Below are 19,096 nucleotides of genomic sequence, written 5' to 3' on the forward strand. Positions count from 1 at the left end.
GAGCTGAGCTTACAGGGTGCTCTGCCTAATCCACATCCAAGCCTGGATAGCCCAAAACCTGCAGGAAGAGAGGAGGCAAAGTGAAGGGGAGAGGGGGGGGAAAGACAGAGTTTTGGGTTTTCCCTGTGTTTGCAACAGGATTGAAGGGCAGGATGGAGAGGTTTTGTGGAAAAGAAGTACCAAAGGCTGCTTCATTCCCAGCAATTAGCGCTGCTCAGGTTGAATCCAAGAGGCCCAATCCACCAGGTTTAAACAGGAGCGGCCGACAGGATGGGTTATGACACAGATCTGTGAAGCTGGAGCCTTCTTCCTTCTCCCGGGCTCTCCCAGAAATTCTCCATGTCCGGACGCGCTCCCGCTCTCCCTGCTGGGGAGGATGGACTTGGATAGCCCGGGTGACTGGTGAGCCTAAAACAATAAGTGATGCAGTGATCCAAGTGTTTTTCCCGAGGAAATGACATATTCTCTGGACATGGGATAACCCATATCCCATGGCCTTCTCCAGGAAGAGTCCCAGCTGGATATGTATAGTGGTTTGGGCTAAAATACTCATTACTGTTTATCTTCTGTGAGATAAGAATTAGGAGAAATGCAAAATCAGGCACCAAACTTGAAAGAATATAAAGAAGTTTATTAACAGACCTAAAAGAAGAAAAGAAAAAATAAAATTATACCACCTTCAGAACTCTCCTCCTCCCCCCACCTTCCTCCCTTCTCCCACTGACAATGTAAAAAGACAACCCTTAAGATGCTCAGTCTGTTTACCACTTCCATAATAACCTTGTTCAGTCCATTTAGAAAGAGAAGTCTCTTTTTGCTCGTGCTATGAAAACAGTATCACACCGAGACAGCCACCCACTTCCAAATATTGTTCAGTCCATTTAGGAAGAGGAGTCTCTCTGCTTGCAATGTGAGTCCCTTCCCCTGACTTGCAGCTTTTCCCGCAACTGCTTTCGAGGGTCCACTCTTGAAGTTTTTTGGGGTACAATTTTAAGGTTGAGCTGTTCAGAAACAAAGAAACAGAGGCCCTTCTCCTTCCCTGGGAGCAAAGGGTCTTTCTTATCTTCATCTTTAAGACTATCTCTGGGAGCATCTCTAGGAATTGAGGTTTTCTCCTTTCCCGTTTGGAGCAACAGTCCTCATCTGGTTCATCTGGTTCATCTCTCTCTGTCCAAACTTCTCATGAAATTACAGCTGTGGCAGCATCTGCCTATTGCTTACGAGTTGAACACTTCACCCCCCAGATCTTCATGAAATTACAACAGGATACTCTGATATATCATAGCTTCACAACAGACTTTCAGCTTTAAGCCTCTCCTCTCTCTCTTCCCTCAGGTTTTCAGCTCTTCACAGCAATAAAAGGGTTAATCTCACCTCGGCCTTGCAGCTGGAATGTGGCTTATCGCTGTTGGTCCCTGGCCTCTGCCGGACAGAGGTGCCGCTTTGCTGAAATCTCGGCCGCAGTGGAGGGGGGGTTCCGAGCCGCTCCAGCTGCCCACGGCAAGGCAGTGGGGGAGGTTCCATGGCTGGAACAGGCCCATGGCTCCAGGATGGCTGTGGCCCGGCCCGGCCTGGCCCAAGCAGGGCCTGGCCGGGCCTGCTGGCCCCTGCACGGGGCCTGCAGCCACCTGTGCCAGCGCCGGAAACGAGAGAGAGCTTGGGGGGGAGTTTGTCTATTCTTAAGTGTGGATCACAGAGGCGGTCACAACTTTAAGTGGCTTAAAGAATTGTCCATATTCAAACTGGCCAGCTGATAGGTTCTATCAGGCCCCAGAGGAAGCTGTAAGCACCCCTTAGCAAGGACATCCCTTCCGGGACTATCCTTGCTAACCTATGACATTCCACCCCTCGCCTCTGTGAAGACACATTTAAGAATTATTATCAAAACTACATTCAACTTCTGCTATATTCCACCCCTAGATAGTTCAGTACAATTACAATATAAGTTTCTCACTATCATGCTGCTTAACTTATGACCTAATACTTGCTTTGCCCACTATTCCTCCTAATTAATCTTTATCTCACAGCTCTCATCAATTGCCTGCATTCTCCACCATTTTGTCACGGGTTGGGTTTGCAATCAGGGACGTTTCGCCTCACACGTGAAAGGTCCCCGGTTACAAACCTAACCCGTGACAATATGGTCTCCCAGAAAGGATTCCATAGGGGCTCACCTTCTGCTTGGAGCTCGGCTGAATTCCTCAGCAATGCCAGGGAATGTGGCCATTGGAGGCTTTGGGCAGATTGGGCTCATTTGCCTTTTTAGGCTTTGCTTTCTTCTCTCAGCCTTCCCACTGGATTGTGATCTCCAAGGAACATGTAAATCCCATTGGATTCCTGCTCTTTTGGATATTTTTTGTACCATTCCTGTACAAAACGAGGCCCCCTGTTCGGATGCTTTTCCCCACCGTTCCCCAGCAGTTTTATCTGCCAGTCCATTCCCTGCACTGGTTGGGCTCTTCCCAGATCTCTGAGCTCCTTCACAAGGCAGGAGATCCATTTGGCCCAGGAACTGAACCCTCCCAAGGAATTGTCTGATGCCATCTCCACATTTCACAGCTGATCCTTGTGCTCAAAGGATCCCTCTTTCTTCCCTCCAGCCAATTCCAAGCCTCGCTGCCCCCAGCCGGGAACAGTCCCCAGGCCGATCCCTGCAGTTTTCCCTGCCAGGATCCTGCTCAGAAATCCATGGGCTACGAATGTAAGAATTAATTCTTCCCACCCCTGCCCAGTTCTAATTCCAAAGGATTTGGTGTCTGCCTTACCCGGCTGGAGCCTGCTTCCAACTCTGTTCTTGCTGCTTCTGCTGCTTTCCATTTCCCAGGAATTCCACCAACGGAGCGACAGCGTTTTCCACCTCCTCCTCCAGGATTCCCTCTGTTGCGTTCGGGTGCTGGAAGGATATCAAAACCTGGGCCTCACTATCAGGAATTATATCCCCGGATTTGTTCCTTTCCAAATGTCACCTCTTCCCAACAAAGCACTGGGCATCCAAGGAATAGAGAAATTGATGTGCTGACCACTGCTTACTCCTCTGGAATGTCAGAGCTTGGAAAAATGGGCAGCTGGAGCTTTTCCTAGGGGTGCCCCATGAAGTGTATTTTACCTAAGTGCCCCTGCCCATGCCTTTGTCTGTATCCACCAAAAATCCACCTGTTCATTCCCCAGCTGCTGCCTCCCTCTTTTCCTGTATCCAACAGAATTTTAACAGGTGAATATTCCCCTCTGGAAGAGCACCTCTCATTCCAAACCTAAGAACAAACGAATCATTCCCTTGGACCTTCCTTATTAGAATTCCACTGAGAATGGTGGATGCAAAATGATCCTCTCCTGGCCCCTGCTGGATTCCTGGAGCAGGGATTCTTTCCCTCTTCCCCCCCCCCCCCCCCCCCCCCCCGCGGTGACCACCCTGCCCTGCCCCCTTTTTGGGCTTTGTTCCACAGCTCTTGTCTCCAACTCTTGCATCCTTTCCCTCACTCCAGGAGCTCCCAGCAGTTCCACACCCTCTTTTCTCCCATCCTGATCCTTTCTCCAAGAACAGAGCTCTGCATTTCAATTCCCTTCGCTTTTCTCCGACAATTCCCACCAATCCAGACCTAAAGCTGACACAAGGAACACTCAGTGCCCACAAATGCAAATCCAGACCTGGCCATGCCTAAACCAGCAAGTCTGAACACACAATCCTGGACCATCTGCATTAATTCAAACCTAACAATTAGGACACACTGAAGACTTCAACATTCCCAAGAAACATCCTGTTGCCTTCAACTCCCAGGGGTTTTTGCTTTGAACTCATACGGATTTGGGGATCAAGGGATTTCCCTGAAAAAACCTGTGTGGTGCATGCTGGAATCCTCGATCCCATGAATCCAGGGAGTGTTAAAAGCTCAAGTCCAACCTGGCCCACCATAAATTTTTGCCAACTATCCCCCAAATCATCAGGTTAACAGAACCCTGCTCTGGTGCTGCGTTTTTAGTATTGGAAAGCCAGGAATTACTTTATTCCCAGAGCGAGGCTCTGGATATGGGCTTGGGGAGAACAAGACCTTACCAACTTACAGAGCCAGGGGATGACGTTTGGGAACAATCCTGGGCTGCCTGGCAGCAGTTCATTGTACCTCTTGTCACCCACGAACACCTTCACCCACTCCACCAGGAGCCCGGGCCAGCGGCTCTGCTTCTCTTGGAGCAGGAGGCATTCCCCTGCTCACTGCAGGGACCTGCAAACCATTCCGGAGTCAGCTCCGAGCCAGGGACGGGGCAACACCCCCTCCCACGGCTCCAGCGGCTCGGGCCCTCGGTAATTCCGGATCTGAGCCTCGTAATCCCTGCAGAGAAGAAGCCGGGATCAGAGACGGTGGGAAGCGCCCGGGACAGGCGGAGGCTCTGCCACCCCCACGGCCGCACGCGGCTGCGGCATCCGCACAGCTGAGGGGGACGGGGCACCCCCCAATGCCGCTCCCCATCCCGTTATGCCGCTCCCCATCCCGTTATCCCGCTCCCCATCCCGCTATCCCCCATCCCGTTCTCCCGCTCACCGCCCGGGCCCGTCCATGCCCGCCCGCCCCAACCGCTCCCGCCGATTCGAACTGGCCGCGCGGAGCCCCCGCCGCCTCCTATTGGCCAGCCCTCGGCCCGCCCCTTCTCCCCATTGGCAGCCGGCCCCGTCAATCACGCGGAAACCCCGCCCACCGCACCGCCCGCAGGTGCTGCTCCCACGGCGGCCGCTGGAATGCGGCCCGGGCGCATCCCCAAGGGAAAAGGGGACACAAAATGAGGAATGGGGAAGTAAAAGAGGAACGCTGGGCAACGCACGCGAGGAGCAGCCCTCACGCCTCTCCTCATCTTCGTTTCCCACCTCCAAGCCTTGCACGCGATCAGGGAGCAGCCCCAACCCTGTCCCGTCATTAACTCGGAGATATTCCTGGCGGCGGCGGGAGGGACACGGAACCCGCGGGAACGACCCGGGAAACACTGGGACAGACCGGGACCGACCGGAACAGACCGGGAAACAGCGGGACAGACCGGGACAGACTGGGACAACATTTGCTGGATTCCACTCAGGTGGGGTTGGATCTTATCACCGGGACATTCACACCATGACGACTTGATTACCACCTTCTGATATCTACATCTCAGCCGATAAGGAATCGGACATTCCGGGAACTAAAAATAACTGTTCTGGGAACCAGAGATGGCCCATTCATCATCTAGGATGGACAATTCATCAGACCCAGGAAAGGCTTTGTGCAGCCCAACTCCGGGACAAGAAAACATCATGAATATGCTAAATTGCGAGAAAAATAGAATTAATTCGGACTCTGCCCAAAAACTGTATAAGAAGGGACCAGCCGAAGCAGCACCCGTGAACTTGGGAGCTCTGCTGCCATAGAGGTCAGATCTGTGCGTGCTCACCCAGCTCCGACCCCGGGCTCGGGGCTGCTTTTCTCCATCGTGGCTTTCTGTGGGACCGATCTTTCGGCCGCGGAATAAAATCTATTTCTTTATTAAATTTAATTTGGCTGAATTTCTTTACCTCCCATTCATAACAATGATGTAACACGCGAAAAGCCAACATCACAATCCCATTTAGAACAGAGGGATCCGCCAGAGGGACCCGCGGTGCTGCGGTCCTGGCCGCGGAGGGATCCGCCCGAGGGACTATTTGTGATGCGGCCCTGCCCGCGGAGGAATCAGCGCTGGTGTTGCTCCTTGTCCCTCTTGTCGCCCACGAACACCTTCACCAGCTCCTCCAGGAGCCCGGGCCAGCGGCTCTGCTTCTCTTGGAGCGGGAGACATTCCTCTGCCCACTGCAGGGACCTGCAAACCATTCCAGAGTCAGCTCCGAGCCAGGGATGGGGCAACAGCGGGGCAGGGATGGGACACCCCGCGCCAGGGCCGCGCCCAGCCGTCCCACGGCTCCAGAGGGTCGGGCCCTCGGTAATTCCGGATCTGAGCCTCGTAATTCCTGCAGGGAAGAAGCCGGCTCAGGCCGGGATCAGGGACGGTGGGAAGCGCCCGGGACAGGCGGAGGCTCTGCCGCCCCCACGGCCGCGGCATCCGCAGAGCTCCGGGGGACGGGGCACCCCCCGATGCCGCTCCCCATCCCGTTATCCCGCTCCCCATCCCGCTATCCCCCATCCCGCTATCCCCCATCCCGTTCTCCCGCTCACCGCCCGGGCCCGTCCATGCCCGCCCGCCCCAACCGCTCCCGCCGATTCAAACTGGCCGCGCGCAGCCCCCGCCGCCTGCTATTGGCCAGCCCTCGGCCCGCCCCTTCCTCCCATTGGCCGCTGACCCCGTCAATCACGCGGGAAACCCCGCCCACCGCACCGCCCGCAGGTGCTGCTCCCACGGCGGCCGCTGGAATGCGGCCCGGGCGCATCCCCAAGGGAAAAGGGGACACAAAATGAGGAATGGGGAAGTAAAAGAGGAACGCTGGGCAACGCACGCGAGGAGCAGCCCTCACGCCTCTCCTCATCTTCGTTTCCCACCTCCAAGCCTTGCACGCGATCAGGGAGCAGCCCCAACCCTGTCCCGTCATTAACTCGGAGATATTCCACGGTTTTTCCGAACTGCTGAATTTATTGCGCTGAAGAGCCGCTTCGTTCAGCACACACCGGCCCATAGAGCTGCATAGAAAAGTGCTGCGATACAATTCCAGTTACAAGAAGGAGTTATTCCAGAACATACTGCCCAGGCGCCGTCCCTCTCCGGGCACAGCCGGGTACTCCGACTGCCCCCCGCATTCCAGACGTTTATACAGGACTTTATGTGAGATAAAGCTCCTTCACAGACAAAGCTGCTTGTTCCCACCGTGTAACCCGGGCCCCACGCGTGGGAGCAGCCAGGGAACACCTGGACAGCCGGGAATCAGCTCCATTCCCTGATCCCCCCTCAAGCCGCGCTCTCGGAACTCGGGCTCCTGGGAACAGCCGAGGTGGGGGACAAGTTTAGGATCTCTTCAAAGGAAGGACCTTCCTCCTCCAGGGGTATCTCTGCCTCGAACATGCGCTGCAGCAGAGCATCCACTGTCCTGTATCCTGGTGGGACAAAATAATTCCCTGTATGCACCAGATCTGCTCCTCTGGATACCTTCAAGGTTGCTGTTTTGAAACAGGCAAGAAAATCCCTCAAATCACATTCCCTGCTGTTCCATCCCACCTGCCTGAAGTACTGTGAGCCCTTCTCGAGGATAAGGCCATTATCTGGGATTTTAAACCCTTCTATTCCCACACAATGGATACCTGCAGTACAGCAAGAAAGCCAGGAGAAGGAGGAAAACAGTCATCGAGCCAGAGCAAAGGAGGATACAGTCACCCCGTGATCCAAGGCAGCAGGAACGCAAAGCCCACAGAGGAGGGAGAAAGGAAAACAGGTGTCTTGGCACAGCAGGACCTCGGCCACCAGGGCAGTGTCTCCAGAGGGAAGTTAATGAAGACAAGGGACACACAAGGGCCAAGGTGGGACAGGAGAAGCTGCTACAGAAGTTAAAAACAAACAGCAAACATCAAATGTCCACAGTTGTCCCAAAGTCTCCAGGTGGGTTTTGGCTGCTTTCATAGCCCCGAGGGAGCAGCAGGACTCGGGAGCTTCTCCCAAGGAAGAGCTGGGACCCTTGGGCCTGGACCCCCTGGAGGGTCACACTTACGTTTGGAGGCAATTTTGAACAGCAGCCCTTTGCTCTGTGGCTTCGTTCCACCTTCCCCCTCCAGCTCGTGCTCCGCACTCTCCATGTTGTCAAGGAGCTGCTCATCCCGGAGCTCATCCCTGCACAGGAAGGGCCAGGAATTACCTGGGAAGGGGGCACACCCTACCCTGGGAGCCCAGCAGCGATGGGTTCCCAGTGGGGCAGGACAAGCACCAGCCCTGGGGTTATTTTCCAGCATCTCTCCTGTCCTCTGGGCTGGAAGAGCCACGGGAGGCAGCAAAGCCAACACCAGTGGCCTTCTACTGGCACTTAAACCAGCAGAGGAGCCAGAACTTCATGTCAGGGAAGAGGAATCTCCATTTTTAAGGAAGATCAGCCAGAACTTTGTGACGAGGACGGGGAATCTCAGCTCACACCTCGACACAGAGGGTGCTTTTCCCTCATCACTGGTGCCAAATTGGCCACATCCACATTCATTAGGGGGCTTACTCTTGAACTCCCATTCCCAGCTCCTGGATTTTCTGCTCAATGGCAGTTTCCACTTCACTCTTCTCCAGGGAATATTCCACAAAGAAAGCTTCCAAGATGAACGACACAAAGATACTGAAAGAAACGATGAGCAGAATGAAGGCAGCACTTCCTCACTGGCATTGCCCATCTCAGTATTCCCAGGCTCATTTCCCAGTGCTCCATCCCCTCCAGGCCAGAGCAGTGCCCAGTGGGGACAAGAATGCAGCAGATCCCTCTAAACACATCCCACCTGCCTGCCATGGGTGACCCCGGGCCCACCAGCACTGCCCTGGCAGGGGCAGATCCCCTTTTCCGTCCAAAGAGGATGAAATCATCCCAAAAAACCTACTTGACAATGATTATCACCATCACAATGTGGAAGGCGATGAAGTAAAGCTTGGCAGGCTGAACTGTCACGTTGGCAAATCCATTGGCAAAGAGTGGAGCAGGAGTTAAGAGAAAAGAGGGAAGGAGGAGCTGAGGGAGGGACTGGGAACCCAACAAAACCCTCTGCAGGCCCATCTCTGCCACCTGTCCATGTGCAATGCCAGGAGAAGAGCAGAATCTGGGAAGAGGGTGGATCAGAGAACCACCCAGTCTCCCAGAAGGACCATCAAGCCCAATTCCCAAGGACCCAGTTGACTACAAAGGATATCATGCCACTGGTTGACCACAGTGAGCTCCATGAGGACAATGAAGGATGAGGCAAAGTTGTTGAAGTTGTTCTTGCAGTACTTCCCACGGGCAAAAAGGGAATCCTTGAGAGCTGGATTCCCACATTCCAGGGCATGAGGAGTGTTCGAGTTGGCAGGGAAGTACTGGATTTTCCCATGGAATAACTCCATGCCAATGATAGCAAACACACAATACACAACCTGGGAAGAGAAACCCCATCACCTGCTTCTCCAGCAAGCTGCAAGCCCCAGGGCAAGCTTAGCATCCCAGCAGGTTTTCCAGTTTCCACAGGCACAGCAAGGGGCTGGAGGGCAGCACAGAGTCCAAGAGCCCCAGGCCACCCAACAGCAATCACCAGGCAGGAATAATTAGCCAAGAACCACAAATACATGGAAAGGAAACATTCCCAAATTGTAACAGAGGCCAATTTTAGGAAATCATTTGAGAACCAGGTTTCTCATTCAGCCTCTTGCCCAAACCATGATTTAATTCCTTATGATGAAAAGCCCAGGCTGCCAGAACACCCCATGGATCCAAGGAGGATGTCCTGATCCAGGAAAAAGCAGGAATGCAGCCCCTCTGCACCCTTTGCTTGCACAACGGCCATGAATCAATTGGACACTTACAGTTCCAAGGGCCTGCCATCCAGGGAATTGCATTTATCCCCTTGGAAACAGTACAAGCATGAGATTTCAGACACACTTCTGTGCAACTGGAGTGCTTTGAACCAAGACACCCGGATTTCTTACCAGAGTGAGCCCACCAAAAGTCAGCATGGTCGGGACGATGTTTATCAGGGTGTTCATGATGACCCGGAACCTACAGAGAGCCCACACTGGTTATTGTCACACCCTGGCCACCACATGCTCCCAGCATCCCCAAAAGAAGCCTCCAGAGAGGCTGCAGCCACTGGGCTCATCCCAGGCAGGCTGGAACAAGGCCTTGGGATGCTTTTTGGAGCGGCCATGGTCAGTGCTGGACAATCAGGGTGCTGCCTCTGGCACAGACCACCCCCTCCCCAAAACCCACCTCCCACCCCACTCTCTTCCTCACCTCTGAATGCTGTCAACAATCCGGATCAGCCTGAGGACTCTTAGGATGAACACAATGTCCAGGATCTGCTGGCTGTTGTACTTCATGGCTGAGAAATGAACAAAGATATTTTTATTATGAAAATAAAGCTGGGAAGTGTTAAGATAAAGCTCTTTATTTGTTACTATTATGTCCTTGTTAAACACTATAACAGGGAGCTAAAAAAAAAAGGATAAAAAGAAAAAAAGAGGAAGACTGGGTTAGTCCTTAGAAACCCTCCAGAAATTCCTTGTCTGGTCTCAAAGCCTCCCAAGCCTGAGGTGCTGGCAGGAGGCTGGGGAGGACACCAAGATTCCCAAGGCATGCAGGCTGCTCAAGCTGCACTTACTGGACTTGAGGGTGGCATTGAGAATCGTTGCAGTCAGGGCAGCAAAGATGATGAGAGTATCAAACCTGGCACGAGGGAAGGCACCACTGTTAGATTTTGGGGGACAGGAGCGGGGTTTAAACAAGGAGTGACCCCCTGCTCCTCACATCAGAGCCAGGCAGCCCTGGGTCAGCTCAGCCTATGGGCACATGGGAGAGTTTTGTCACATCATCCTCTGATTCATCTTAAACACACCCTGGCACAGGAGTTCAGAGCTTTTCCATCCCTGAGGAGCCGAGCACAGCACTGGCCACACTCCACACAAATTTCCAGCCCACTCACCAGTTCCAAAACTGGGTTTTGCCAAAGAACTCCCTGGGTTCATAAGTGTAGACCTTCAGGAGGATCTCCAGGACATACACAGCAAGGAACACCCACTCTGCATAGGAAATGTAGGGGCTTTCCTCATCCAGGGCAATGAAGATGGCATTTATCAGGATGATGGCATCGTAAGTCCAAACAAAAGCCCTGCAAGAACAAAGAGGTGAGCTTGTCACTCCCAAGAAGGCCAAAGTCACACAGCTATTTCCAAAACATTTTGCCTCCTCTCTCAAAAATTCTTTACCCATCAGTTCTCCCCAACCTGAGAGTTTGGGGGAGTCACTGCAGAGTTTAGTTTTGCTCTTGAAGTCCAACACAGAATTTGGTTAACAGGTCCGGGGAAGTGATTTTTTCCCCATCTACTCAGTACTGGTAAGGCCACATCTGGAGTCAACTGGGCTCCCCAGTACAAGAGAGACCTGAACACATTAAAAACAGTGGAAGGACAGAACAGTCTGACTCAGGACACTTTGGGAGAGCCAGGGTTGTCCAGCCTGACAGGGAGAAGGGTCAGGAGCAGCTCCTGTGCATAAATACCTGATGGGAAGGTGCGGGGAAGATGGAGCCAGACTCTTCTCAGTGGTATCCAGTGGAAGCACAAGAGGCAAGGGGCACAAGTTGAAATACAGGAACTTCCATTTAAACAAAAAAGTTGTTTGGTTGGTTTTTTTTAACTGGGGGTGATTAAGCACTGGAATGGGTTGTAGAGAGGTTCTGGAGCCTTCATCCTTGAGGATACTCTGGACCCAGCTAGGATAGCCCTGAGTACTCTACTTTGGCTGACCTTGCTTGGAGCAGGGGGGTTCCACTAGCCCATCCCTAGATGTTCCTTGTAACCTCAGCAATTTTGGGATTCTGGGAAGGCTCGGAGGTGAAACAGAGCTCTAGAGAACTCCATAACTCCCAGTGCTGACGAGGCAGCAGGACACAGCTCTGCAGCAGAGACTGCTGAGGTAGGAGCAGCTCTAAGTGCAGCACTTAGGTCCTTCATGGCAGGACACAAAGCACAGACTACTGTCAGCGAAACCCAGTTCAGCCAGTGGGCCTGGCCGAGGTGTGGCCTCGCCCACAGCCAGGGCTGTTCCTCCACACCAGCAAAGGCAGGCCAGGAGCAGCGGCAGAGCCCCTGAGGGTGGCCTGGCCACAGCCTGTCCTCCCCAGCAGCACGCCCAGGTGAGCCCTCGGCCCTGTCAGAGCTCACCTATGCCTCACGACGCTGCGCAGGAGCCGGCTGGGAGCAGATCCATACAGGGCCGGCACCCAGCGCGCCAGAGGGTGCCTGCGGATCTTCAGTGTCACCACCTGGATGTTGAGCAGGTCTGCCAGCTGCACGAAGGACTTCTTGTCTGCAGCAGAGTGGCACGTGTCAGCCTGATCCCATGGCAAATAAACAGCGTCTGCTAAACGCAAATCTGAGCCCGCAGGAGGGGCACCAAAGCCCAACCCAGAGCGGTATCCACCACAACAGGCTGAACTTGGAATTCAAGCAGCTTCTCTGCCTCATTCCTGGGGAATTGTCTCGAGCCATGGGTCAACAACCACCACGGAACAATTCAAAACTAGGAGACTGACCCATCTCTCCCAATATTCCTGCTCCAGAGGACTGTGGGGGGAGCCACATTGCTTGGAGGCATCTGATAACAAGGGAGGCTTTCCACATCCTCTGCTGAGGACAGGAGGCACCACACACCATGGAGAGCATGGCCTGATGTCAAATGGCCCTGAAGGCCATACAGTGTGTGGGACATGGGCTACAGCACAGGCAGCAGGAACAGCCTTTCAGGACTCCAGGAATCTGGAGGGAAACAGGAAGAGAATGGCCCCAACGTGTCCGAGGAATGACTGGACGTGGCACTCAGTGCTCTGATCTTGCCGATAAGGTGGGGATCAGTCACAAGTTGGACTCAGTCATGGAGGTCATTTGCCACCTCAATGATTCTGTGATTCTGAGTCTCTCTGGGGCCATTACAGATCAAAAATCCCAATGCCAAACCCCTCCTAGCCCCTAGCTCCTCCCCAGTCCCCACTGCTCACCTACAAACCCTTTCTGCTCATCATCTGAGATGCGGAGCAGCAGCTCCCGGTGGGAACTGCTGGTGTCAGGAGCCACCAGCTTGACCAGCTGCTTCCACCGGGCTTCCCGAACCACGAACTGCTCTCCCTCCTCTTCCTTCAGGAGGTTGAAGGCCTCGATCATCTTGCGGCGCTTCATGTAGGCGAGTTTACGGATCTCGTTCTAGAGAGAGCATCGGGAGTCAGGCAGCTCCAGGCACCCTTCCCCCTTTTTTTAACAAATAAACTCATTTGCACAGTGCAGAGATGCAAGAAGAGACCCAGGGGAATGACACTGGACAAAGCACAGCACAGTTAGTGCGGGGGCGTGAGAAATGGTGTTTAACAGGCAGCTGTGGGCTCTCCACAGAGCTCTGGAAGGATCAACAGATTTCTGGATGCTGGGACAATGCTGAAAAACCGGAAGGAAAGACAAAGGGTAGTGCCAGACAGGAAGGAGGTGACAAAGATCACGGGATCTGCATGGCCACAGAAGCAAAGAGGATGTGTCCACACGTGCTTCCCATCCACAAATGAATCCTGCTGAGAGCAGGGGTAGAGATCCTCTTCTGCACATGACTGTAAGCAGAAGACCCAGCTTCCTCAGAAAGATCCAACCCCCTCATGGGAGCAGCCAGGAATTGCCAGCTCTCCCCCTTTGATCACAAGTCCCAAACTAACCCTACCCAGCTTGGGTAGAACAAAAATTCTGATTTACTCAGACCTCCTATTTCCAGTTCCTTTGCTCTAAGAGCACATGCAAAGATGCTGTGCAAAAACAGTTCCCTGCATGGAGACAGCAATGCTGAGCTAGGACTAAACCTCCAACATAATGCAGAATGTGCTTCTTATCTGCTGGAAACACCACAGAGCACATAATTCAATGCCAACAGCAGAACTCCCAACAACCCCACAGTATGAAAGGTGGGTCTGTGCTTGTTGTTTGCAGAGCACCAAAGGCAAGAAGCTGTTCCCCCCTTCTCAAAGCTTTCCAAGGGAAAGCCAGAGGTTCCTTACAGAGAACAGCAGGAATCCACTGGTCACAAGCCCCTCCACACATTACCTTCAGATGTTTTTTGTAGTTGTTGTAGACCACGGCCAGGAAAAGAGACATGAAGATGTAAGTGTTGATGATGACAAAGGCGATGAAGAACAGGGCGTACCAGGAGCTGAAGTCAAATGCTGGCATCCTAGAGAAGGGGAGAGGGATTGCTGCTTGCCAGACTGACAAACAGGGAAAGGGAATCCACGAGAAAACAGACTCCCAGATGGATTTCCAAGTGCTGTTTTAGACAGCCAGATCAAACTTATCAGATAATACCCAAGCTAAAAACTGCATTAAGTCAGCTGGAAATCACTTTTCTTCTGCTGGGATTTCACCATAGTTTGTCAGGCCCCAACTGAAGGGGCGAAAAAGACAGCACAGAGATGAAATCTCTGCCAGTGTGGCCAAATTTAAGAGCAGACATGAGGTGATGTCTCAGCCATATGATAGTTTTTGGCCTCAGACCCTTGCTGCACTCAGATCTGCTTTTCCACTTGCTCTAGGAGGATAAGCAGCATTTTATTTCTCTGTTTAAATTCCCAGGGTCCCTGTATCATCCCAGTCATGCCCACGGTATTGCCAGCACATAGATGACCAAGCCATTCCTCCCTGTCTTACTCTTGACAGCACCTTCCCAGCACAAACCAAAATGGGAACCCAGAACAGATGGGGGTGAAAAGCCCAACACTCACAGAATTTTAACTGTGCTGTGCAAATTAGAGGCTGCACAGAGTGCCCTGAGAACACTATGAAAGAAAGATCCGATCATCTACACATGACATCCATACATGACATCCGGGCTGTTTGCTGTCGTCACCAGCACGTAGAGGTCAAACACAATCTCCAGGTAGTTTCTGAAGTAGGGCAAGCCTTCTGCTGTCTGGAGATTCCTAGGAGGAAGAGGACAGCCTGGAGTTAAGCACTAGGATCACGTGCCCCACCACAGGAGCTGCACCTATCAGCAGTGCTTGTGTTCCCTAGGAATTGTTTGGAGGCCGTTCAGAGTATCCCAGGAGCAAAGAAGTAGCCATACCTCTCTCCAAACAGCTTCAAGGCCATGAGGGAGAACATGAGGAGGCTGAACATGAAGAGCAGGAAGACGTAGGTGATCTCGGGCAGCGTGTTGCGGATGCTGCGGAAGGCCCTCCGGATCTGCCAGGGACAGGGGAAGTGTTCAGTGGCAACATGGCACCCCCTTTTCCCCTCACAATCCCATCTGGATCAAACCCCTAAACTGGGGTGCAAGAGCCCCAGGCCTTTCCTCCTCGCTCTCCAGGAGGAATCCTAGAAGGAAAGGCCCCAGCTACACATCACAGTGAACTCAAGAACCAAGGGACAGAGGGCCCCAGGGCACTGCTGAGATGCTCTTGCTGCAGGGAACCAGTCAGGGACAAAAATCCATCACTCCAGGCCACAAATAACATGCTCCAAGCTGAAATGTTGAACTGCTCCCTCCCCAAGGCCTCCACACCACAGTTTATTCATTTGTAAGTCAGGACGACACCAGTCTTGGGCAGCAGGACAAAGATCTCCCCATGATGAGAGGAATCAGAGTCCAAGTCTGGACTATACATTTGAGAACAGCATGACACTTGTTTACCCAGGAGACTTCCAGAAATCAGTAACCTGGAGCCTGACTCAGGGAGAAACACGGTGGTTTTTTCTGTGGTACAGTGTGAATCCACTCTTTTGTCCACCATATTATTGCCTCAGGCCTCTTCTGAAACAAACCTTCTCTCACAGGACCCTAAATTCTGCCATAAAACCTTTCTGCTAAATCCCCTGGATCATGGAAAGCAGCAGGCTGTCCGAAAAAACAGCACCCTGGACATTCCCACCACACCTTTTCCTTACCTGGCGACTCTCTGCAAAATTGATGAGGAAGATGGGCCTCACAATCCTCGACCATCGGATGCTCCTCACATCATATAGCCTGAGGACCCCATATATGGCCAGGTCTGTCAGGGATAACTGTAGAAAAAGAAGGAAAACTCCCAGAAGTAATGCTGGAATGTGTCTAGATAGTGAACAGTGTTCGCTGATACAGGAGAGGTGCACACACAACAGGTTTGTGAGAGCTGCTTGGTTTGGCCATGGCTCATGTATGCCAGGTCTGGGAACCCAGGAAAGCAACAGGAGGGGGAAAAAAAACCCACCTCCTCTGGGCCCAACTCACCAGGACTGCCACCACGATGCAGATGTTCTTGGTGTCCTTCCAGAACACGTTGTGCAGGGTGACTTTGGCAAAGTGTGTCAGCCGGCCGAGGAACACCAGAAGGCACAACACCTCCAGCACTGACGTGGCCTGCAGAGAGAGCAGGGCTCAGCCAGCACAACCAGGAGCAGCAATATTCCTTTTTGCATGATAAAAAACAGGCAGAGCAATAGTTTCAGGCTTCCTTTTGTGGAATTGCCTGCCAGAGGCAGGTTAAAGCCAGCCAAGTCTGTGTTTGCTTAGATTCAAGGAGTACATCTTTCACAATCACACTGGGGCAGGGCAAATAAAGGCTGCAGAAAAGTCTGGCCTAAAGTAAAACTTGGCTTCTACTTTCACATGTGACAACTGGACTTGGGTCCCAAAGAAGGCTGGAATTGCTCTCACAGATGGAGAACAGCAGCATGGCTTTGTCCACAGTCACATGGGCCATTGCTGATGGCCACAACAGCTCCTACAGTCCCTGGCCAGCTCCTGTGCCCTTTTTGTCCCCATTTCAAACAAATCACAGAATTATAAAATCACAGATCATTTGGGTTGGAGGGGATTTTAAGGATCATCTCGTTTCAACCTCTGCCATGGGCAGGGGACACCTTCCACTATCCCAGGTTGCTCCAAGCCCCGTCCAACCTAGCATTGGACACTTCCAGAGATAGGGCAGCCACAGCTTCTCTGGGTAACCTTCTTTGGACAACCTGTACCAGGGCCTCACCACCCTCACAGGGAAGGATTCCTTCCTAATATCCCACATAACCCTCCCCTCTGGCAGTGGGAAGCTGTTCCCCCTTGTCCAGGCATGCCAGGCCCTTGGAAAGAGTCTCTCTCCATCTTTCTTGTGGGCTCCCTTCAGGTACTGGAAGGCTGCAATTAGGTCATGCCAAAGTTTCTCCAGGCTGAACAATCCCAATTCTCTCAGCCTTTCCTCACAGCAGAGCTGCTCCATCCCTCTGATCAACTTGGTGGCCTCCTCTGGACTCATTCCAACTTTCCATATCCTTTCTGTGGTGGGGACCAAGGGCTGGATGCAGGACTCCAGGTGGGGTCTCACCAGAGCAGAGCATCAAAGATACCCCCAAAAACATCAGCATCCATTGTCTCTTGGCACCTCTGACAACCACTTTGAAGCAAGAAGCCCTTGGTGGCTCCAGCAGCTGCATTTGCTGCTCCTACACCACAAACTCACCAGGAAGGGGAGCGGATACACAGCAGGTTCCTCAAACAGGGCAAGGGACAGGTTGAGGAAGATGAAGAAGTAGGTGGCTGTTCGCATCATCCAGTGGTTATAGAGCTGATAAAGCCTGGAGCAAGAAGGCACAGGCACCATAAATAAAGACTTCAGGGCACATCCCAGGGCATCACCAAATGCATCCTGGAAGAATAGCACTTGCTGTCCCAAACAAACATTTTTGCCAGCCAGGAATCTGGCAATTTGTTTTCAACTCAGTCTCAGAACAGATGGATACTATACTGCCTTTCAGTGAAGCATGAAATAGCAGAGTATTTATTATAGAATATTTATTGTAGTAAAGAAAACATAACTGTGCAGCCCCCTGGTTCTGCCACTCCAGCACCTTCCACACAGCTGAGGGATGACCAAACCTCCCAAACTCATCGTTCCCACAGAGGCTTGGAAGATTTTACTTTTTTTTTTCCCCTCCAGCGAAACACAACTTTTTAATGTCATTCCCCCATCTTCAACATTAAAGATGCGCTGAGCTCCATTTTAAGCACCTCAGCTTAAGTACAATTTTTGGCACCCCACCCATCCACCTTTCTTAGCACCACACTTTTTTTGGCTGTTGCTGCTTGGCCACGAGTGTGGTTGGCTTTCCACAGGTGTGGTTGGGATGGGGGGTGCAACTCTCCTTACCTGACGGCCTCCGGGGAGGTCTTAAAAGGAATATTCCTGTTGTACTGCGCATCGGAGACAAACGCTGCTGCCAGCAGGAGATCCTGGGGAAAACACGGGGGGAAAACACAAGCCAGTGTGAGAGGAGCTTCGGGGAAACTCTGCGGAGTCACTGAGGGGAGGGAGACAAGGGTGCCTGGGGGACCCGCGGGGCGAGGCGGTACCTGCGCTGCCGCCTCGGCCATGGCGCGGGCAGACGCGGCGCCTCCCCGGCCCCGCCGCCTTTAACGGGGCCGTTGCCGCCCCCGCGGCGGCGGAAGCAGGAGGCGGGGCCGGGCTCGGGCTCGGGAGCGGGGCCGGGATGGTGCTGGAGGCGCTGCGGCCGCGGGCCGTGCGCTGGGCGCTGCTGGCCGCCTTCGCTGCCGGAGTGGTGGTGGGCTGGCAGGCGGGCCGGGCGCGCCGCCGCTTCCTGCGCTGGCGGCAGCGATACCTCCAGCGCCGCCTCGCCGCCGCACAGGAGCAGCTGGAAGCGGCCTGAGCGCCGGGAGCCGCAGCCGGGCTGCCCCTGGCTCTGGCAGCGGGCTGCGAGTGGCTCCCCGGCGGCCTCGGTGGGCGCTGCCTCAGCCGCTGGAAAGCGGTGAAGCGCTGCTGGGGAAGGACGGCATCCGTGGAATTACAGTGCTGCCGGAGAGGACGGCATCCCTGGAATTGCAGTGCTGCTGGAGAGGACGGCATCCGTGGAATAGCAGGACTTCTGCCCTTCACAAAGCAAGATCCCAAACTGTGTCAGGCTAACCTAACAAAGAACTGAGGATATGCAAGCAACGATACCAAACCTGGAATGGACTGCTCTGGGAGCTTTGGAGTCCCCATCCCTGGAGGTGTTCAAGGAACAAGTGGACGTGGCACTCGGTGCTCTGGGCTGGGTGACAAGGTGGGGACATTGCACTCGATGATCTTGTCCAGCCTCAGTGATTCTGTGATTTCCATATTCCAGAGGGTTGTCTGCACTTGTCCAGCTCTAAGCCTGCCACTCTGCCCTTGTCCGGAAGCGCTGGCGACACAATAAACTAGCAAAAGTCATCACATGGTGTTCCTAGGTGTTTATTTCTGGAATAAATGTGAAAACCTGCCTTACGGGCACGTGTAACAAGTCCCATTATGGGTGTGCGTGGGGACAATTAAGTGGTGAAAGAGCTCATGTGTTGGCTGGGTGAACGAGCAAGTAAAATGACGGAGTCGGAATTCCTCCAGGCACTTTGGATAAGGAATTGTGAAGGTTGCGGTAGCAAATTCTTTCTTCCCATTGCTAGGGAACT

General features: G+C 53.2%; 2 protein-coding genes across 3 annotated transcripts; one reads left to right on the plus strand and one right to left on the minus strand.

Annotated features, from left to right (window-relative positions):
• Positions 1-6,564: 6,564 nt before the first annotated feature.
• LOC138107519 (two pore calcium channel protein 1-like) lies at positions 6,565-18,120 on the minus strand. Of its 2 annotated transcripts, none has more exons than XM_069008795.1 (19): positions 18,002-18,118; positions 17,799-17,881; positions 17,112-17,226; positions 15,890-16,018; positions 15,568-15,684; positions 14,747-14,865; positions 14,502-14,603; positions 13,732-13,858; positions 12,651-12,852; positions 11,818-11,962; positions 10,578-10,763; positions 10,257-10,321; positions 9,890-9,977; positions 9,586-9,655; positions 8,817-9,036; positions 8,511-8,601; positions 8,141-8,254; positions 7,652-7,770; positions 6,565-7,043 (listed from the first exon to the last, which is right to left on the minus strand). In XM_069008795.1, exons 1-19 carry the CDS (start codon positions 18,020-18,022, stop codon positions 6,898-6,900), a joined length of 2,259 nt encoding a protein of 752 aa, XP_068864896.1. In that variant the 5' UTR covers positions 18,023-18,118; the 3' UTR covers positions 6,565-6,897. The 2 variants fall into 2 exon arrangements, 1 of the variants encoding a protein (XP_068864896.1); XR_011149569.1 differs by lacking the exon at positions 6,565-7,043 and adding an exon at positions 9,463-9,502 and having other exon boundaries at positions 7,681-7,770; positions 18,002-18,120.
• On the plus strand, positions 18,062-18,863 carry MTLN (mitoregulin). Its single transcript, XM_069008810.1, has one exon. It carries the CDS (start codon positions 18,139-18,141, stop codon positions 18,313-18,315), a length of 177 nt encoding a protein of 58 aa, XP_068864911.1. The 5' UTR covers positions 18,062-18,138; the 3' UTR covers positions 18,316-18,863.
• The last annotated feature ends 233 nt before the right edge of the window (positions 18,864-19,096 follow it).

Source organism: Aphelocoma coerulescens, chromosome 3 (assembly GCF_041296385.1).
Source record: "Aphelocoma coerulescens isolate FSJ_1873_10779 chromosome 3, UR_Acoe_1.0, whole genome shotgun sequence".
NCBI classification, from domain to species: Eukaryota; Metazoa; Chordata; class Aves; order Passeriformes; family Corvidae; genus Aphelocoma; species Aphelocoma coerulescens.

Coding starts and splice junctions, on each gene's coding strand:
- LOC138107519 (XM_069008795.1), bottom strand. CDS start 18,022: ATGGCCGAGGCGGCAGCGCAG. Junction 17,882..18,001: donor TGGCCGAGGCGGCAGCGCAG/GTACCGCCTCGC, acceptor TGTTTTCCCCAG/GATCTCCTGCTGGCAGCAGC. Junction 10,764..11,817: donor CGCAGCGTCGTGAGGCATAG/GTGAGCTCTGAC, acceptor TTGTTCTTGCAG/GGCTTTTGTTTGGACTTACG.
- MTLN (XM_069008810.1), top strand. CDS start 18,139: ATGGTGCTGGAGGCGCTGCGGCCGCGGGCCGTGCGCTGGGCGCTGCTG.